The sequence below is a fragment of the Chaetura pelagica genome, unplaced genomic scaffold, assembly GCF_000747805.2.
Source record: "Chaetura pelagica isolate M959 unplaced genomic scaffold, ChaPel_1.0 scaffold743, whole genome shotgun sequence".
NCBI classification, from domain to species: domain Eukaryota; kingdom Metazoa; phylum Chordata; class Aves; order Apodiformes; family Apodidae; genus Chaetura; species Chaetura pelagica.
Window position 1 is genome coordinate 573461 of NW_009952703.1, and position 5248 is coordinate 578708.

Here is a 5248-nt window from a genome sequence, read left to right on the forward strand (position 1 = left end):
GTCCCTCTCACGTCTCTGCTCTCCACAGGACGATGCCGTGCAGAGCCTGTGGCCTGGCAGTGCTGGCCCTGATGTCCCTGTCCCTCCTGTCCTTGTCCCTTGGCTTCGCAGCCGGTGAGTACTGAGGGGTCCTGGTGAAGGTGAAGGTGCCCGACACCCCCCGTGCCACACACGGGGTGAAAATAACCCCCCTCAGCTCTCCCCGTTTGCTCAACACACAGCAGCTGGTGCCAGCTCCCCTGGGGGGCTCCCTCTGTCCCCAGTGAGTGGCTTTTCTCCTCTGGGACACCGTCCTGCCTTCCCCGAGAGGATTTCAGCTTAATTAATTAAGGTTCATCAAGTGCTTTGACGTCACGAGAGGGGAGATGGGGAAGGGCTGGGCAGGCACGGGCTCGAAAATGTGCTTTTTTCCCCCAGGGTGATGGTGGGGAGCAGGGATGAGCAGCTCAGGACCCTGGTGGACCATCAGGGGGAACCAGGGATGGATCCAGGCTGGGTGCTTGGGCAGGGAGGAGCAGCAGAGCCCATGGAGGGGACAAGTCCCCACTGAGTCCCCATGCTGCCCATAGGGCCACCAACCCCCAGGGCTTCACCCACGCAGCCCCCTGCCCACCCCACGGCCCTGGCACCGGGCAGGGGGGCAAGGGGAGCAGGAGGAAGGGGTGGTCACAGCCGCCTGTCCCCTCCCCGCAGTCTGTCTGTCCCCTCACCCCCTCTGGCTGCCCTCGTGCTCAGCCCTCTCATTCCAGGAGGGATATTTGCTGTGCCAAAGGGCAGAGCTAAACCAGGAGGTCGGGAACGCGGCCGCCCCTTGTGCCAGGGAAAGCTCCGGGCAGGACCCCAGGCTCAGCACCCAGATTCTGACAGGGAGGGTCCCCCCAGTACCCCCTGGGGAGGCACTGGTTGAGTTTGGGGCTTTTTGGACCCGTCCTGCCTCCTGGGATCCAGCTCCCATGGGCAGCTCCAGAGCAGGATGCTCCCACGTTCCCTAGGAATGCTGGGTGTGAGCCAGAGGTTAATCCCAGCTGGAGGGGCTGGATCTGTGTCCCCTGCATGGCCCCTCTGCTGCCCCACCAGGGGGGTGGGGACAGGTGACCTCCAAAACTGGGGCTGGCACTTGGGTCCCAGCTGGGATCAAGCCATTTTCCACAGGGTCTTAGGATGGGAGACCTCATTGAGCACCCACAGTGACCTTCTCCAGCCTGGACCGTGGTGGTTCCAAGTCTCCCACTCTCAAAATTTGGTTCAAGAGTCTCTAGGGCAGGTGTCACTGTCCCCAGTGCCACCAGCATGTCCTGGGCTGGCCCCATGACACGATGTCCCCTGTCCTCACGCCTGCAGATGAGCTGCTGTGTGCCTGTGACGTGCCACACTGCAGCCTGCCCACCTGCACGGGCAAGGTCTGCTTCGTCAGCAAGAGGAAGGAGGAAGGGACCATCACCCAGCACCGGGGCTGCTTCACCGAGAACATCCCGGAAAACTGCTGGGCGTCCGTGACGGAGCAGTTTGGCACCAGGTGCTGCAACTCCAGCATGTGCAACGCTGAGCTGGAGATCTTCCTGCAAGGTATGGGGGCGTGGAGGGGAGAAGGGCAGAGCTGCCCATGCTGCTGGTGATAGGGTTGGGTCTCCAGATCATCCCCCCTCCTCACTCAGCACCTCCAGGGTCACCCTTTCCCAGGTGGGACAGGGTCAGAGAGGTGTCCTTGGTTGTCCCTTCTTGGGTTGTGCCTGCAGAGCTGCCATCCATGGGGTCGGCCTCAATTCCCCAAGCACCAAGACCTCCACCCTTTGAGGTCCAAGCCTGCATGCTCCCATCCATTGTTTCCTCCCCCCTCTAGGAGAAGAGGCCCTGGGAAAGGCACCTTCCCTGCCCAACCTGCTCCTGATGATCTTCGTCCCACTGCTCGCCCTCCTCGTCCTCGCCGCGCTCACCGCGCTCTTCTGCTGGAAGGTGGCCCAGCACCGCCAGAAGAAAAGCAGCCTGGAGGACATGGACCTCATGCTGAAGGCATCCATGGGGGGAGACAGCACGATGGAGGTGGGTGAGCTGCGGGGTGGGGGGGGTTGGGGAACCCCCAGAATGTCCCTGAGGTGTTGGGGGGAGGGATGTGCTGACCCACCCGCCCCCCTGGTTGTGCAGGACCTGCTGACCGACGACTGCACGACGGGCAGTGGGTCAGGGCTGCCCTTCCTGGTGCAGCGCACGGTGGCTCGGCAGATCACCCTGGTGGAGTGCGTGGGTAAGGAGAGCAGCCAGGGGTTTGGGGGACTGCCCTGGATCCCCCCGAAACTGGTGCCCCAGTAGGTGCCAGACCCCTCTTCGCAGCAGCCGGTGGTGGCACCACGAGGCCAGACTTGGGATGGGGGGTTTGGGGCTGATGATGTAGTGATGAGGACAAGGGGGAATGGGTTAAAACTGGAAGAGGGGAGATTTAGGTTGGACATGGAGGAAAAGTTCTTCACTCTGAAGGTGGTGAGACCCTGGAACAGGCTGCCCAGGGAAGCTGTGGCTGCCCAATCCCTGGAAGTGTCCAAGGGCAGGTTGGATGGGGCTTGGAGCAGCATGGGCTGGTGGGAGGTACCCATGCAGGGTGATTGGATCTAGATGGTCTTTAGGGTCCCTTCCAACCCAAACCATTCCATGATCCTACGATTCTGTGACCATCTCAGCCAAAACCCTGTAGACACCCTGAGACCTCCCCATCCTGGTGATGGAGACGGAGGGTGGCGGGGTGGGCGCATGGCTGATGGCCAAGGTCAAGGGACCTTGTGCCACCCCACTGGGAGCTGGGTTCCTCACGGTGTCCTGGGGGGGGCTGGAGGGGCTGTGTGACACGGTGCTGGGGCAGGCAAAGGACGCTACGGCGAGGTGTGGCGAGGTGTGTGGCACGGGGAGAGCGTGGCCGTGAAGATCTTCTCCTCCCGGGACGAGCAGTCCTGGTTCCGCGAGACAGAGATCTACAACACGGTCCTCCTGAGGCACGACAACATCCTGGGTGAGTGGGGGGCCAGGGTAGGCTGTGGGAGGAGCTGTTGGGGGGGCTGTGTGGTGGCTCCATGGTCCTGGTTTTTCTCCCCATCCAGGCTTCATCGCCTCTGACATGACGTCAAGGAACTCCAGCACCCAACTCTGGCTCATCACCCACTACCATGAGAACGGGTCACTCTATGACTACCTGCAGAGGACAGCCCTGGATGTGGAGACCTGCCTGGGCTTGGCTTCCTCCATCATCTGTGGCCTGGTCCACCTCCACGTGGAGATCTTTGGCACCCAGGGCAAACCTGCCATCGCCCACCGTGACCTGAAGAGCAGGAACATCTTGGTGAAGAGCAACCGGCAGTGCTGCATCGCCGACCTGGGTGAGACAGGGGGGTGTGGAACCCTGGGGATGGGGTGGCACAAGGGTGGGACAGGGGTGTGTAACCCCAGGGATCTGGTGGCAGAGGGATGGGATGACATGTGGATGTGGTAGAACAGGGATGTGGTGGCACAGGAACAAGGTGACACAGGGAGGAGATGGCACGGGGATATGGAACTCCAGGAACGCAGAGGCACAGGGATGTGGTGCCCCAGGGATGCAGTAACCTGGGTGTGTGGCACCCCAGGGATGCTGTGTCCCAGGGATGCAGTCATCTGGTCTTGTGGCACCCCAGGGATGCTGTGTCCCAGGGATGCAGTGGTCCACAGATATGGTCCCCCAGGGATGTGGTGCCACAGGGATGCAGTAACCTGGGCTTGTGGTACCCCAGGGATGTGGTACCCCAGGGATGTGGTACCCCAGGAATGTGGTGCCCCAGGGATGCAGCCCCCAGGGGACACTGGCACAGCACTGACAGGACCCACCCCCCCCAGGGCTGGCCGTCATGCACTCCCAGGGCAGTGACTACCTGGACATTGGCAACAACCCCCGGGTGGGCACCAAGCGCTACATGGCCCCGGAGGTGCTGAGCGAGCAGATCCGCACCGACTGCTTCGAGTCCTACAAGAAGACAGACATTTGGGCCTTTGGGCTGGTGCTCTGGGAGATCACCCGCCGGACAGTGGCCAACGGTGAGAGTTCCCAGCTCACTGCTGTGTTCCCAGCTCACTGCTTTATTCCCAGCTCGTTGCAGTGTTCCCAGCTCATTGCTTTATTCCCAGCTCATTGCTTTATTCCCAGCTCACTGCAGTGTTCCCAGCTCATTGCAGTGTTCCCAGCTCACTGCTTTATTCCCAGCTCACTCCCACATTCCCAGCTCACTGCTGCTCTCCCTCCCTCCTTCCCTCCTTTTTCTGCTGGCTTTTTATGTCTGTGTGTGTGTGTCTCTGTGTCTCTGTGTGTCTGTGTCTCTGTCTGTGTGTGTCTGTGTCTCTGTGTGTGTCTGTATGTCTGTCTGTGTGTGTCCATGTGTGTGTTTCTGTGTGTCTGTGTCTCTGTGTGTGTCTGTATGTCTGTCTGTGTGTCCATGTGTGTGTCTGTGTCTGTCTGTGTGTGTGTCTGTGTGTCTGTCTGTGTGTGTCCATGTGTGTGTCTCTGTGTCTCTGTGTGTGTGTGTTGGTTTTTTTGTGGGCTTTTTTTTCCCTTGGCGGTGTTTTTTTCTTTCTCTTTTTTTCTTTCTCTTTTTTTCTTTCTTCTTTTTTTATTTTTTTTTCCCCCTTCCCTTCGCCCAGCAGATTAGCTGTAAATTATAAACACTGTAATCTAGTGTCAGCACCCGGCTCCCTGATTAAAGGGCCCATTAGACTCAATCAGCGCTTTGTTTGTTCAGCGCTGATTAGAAAACAAGCAGCGTCGAGCGCTGCCTGGAAACCGGCCCGGCCGGGACCTCCGGCCAGGGGGGCTGGGCTTGGGGGGCAGGGATGGGGACAGGGATGGGGACAGGGATGGGGACAGGGCCCCCCACACCACGGAGAACCCTCCTCGGGGCTGCTCAGTGCCAGCAAAGTCCGCTAAAAGCATTAATTAAAGGGTGGGCGTTGTGCGGGGGGGTGGGGGGTGTCCCCCCCAGGCACAGTCTGGCCGGGATAATCTCATTTACTGCCCTGGGGCTCCTTCAGATTAAACATTTACTCCGAATTACCAAGGCCATGTGCAAGGGGTGACCTTCAAGAGATGGGTTGAACCTCCGGGATGAGCTGAGCAGCCCCAGGGTGTTGGGGGTGGGGGATCCAGGGGACCCCGAGGGTTGGGGGTTCAGTCCCTGGGGTGCAGGGGACTGGTGGGTGGGTTTTGGGGGAGGGCGAGGGGGTAAACCCCATGGACACC

At 60.3% G+C, this 5248-nt stretch overlaps 1 protein-coding gene across 1 annotated transcript in view; it reads left to right on the forward strand.

Moving 5' to 3' along the window:
• The first annotated feature begins 32 nt into the window (after nt 1-32).
• ACVRL1 (activin A receptor type II-like 1) overlaps nt 33-5248 on the forward strand; it is a 6244-nt gene continuing 1028 nt past the window's right edge. Inside the window, exons 1-7 of the mRNA XM_009994091.1 lie at nt 33-114; nt 1342-1566; nt 1841-2040; nt 2143-2242; nt 2852-2998; nt 3087-3362; nt 3856-4053. Coding sequence (XP_009992393.1) covers nt 33-114; nt 1342-1566; nt 1841-2040; nt 2143-2242; nt 2852-2998; nt 3087-3362; nt 3856-4053 — 1228 coding nt within the window. The remainder of the gene's footprint in view (nt 115-1341; nt 1567-1840; nt 2041-2142; nt 2243-2851; nt 2999-3086; nt 3363-3855; nt 4054-5248) is intronic.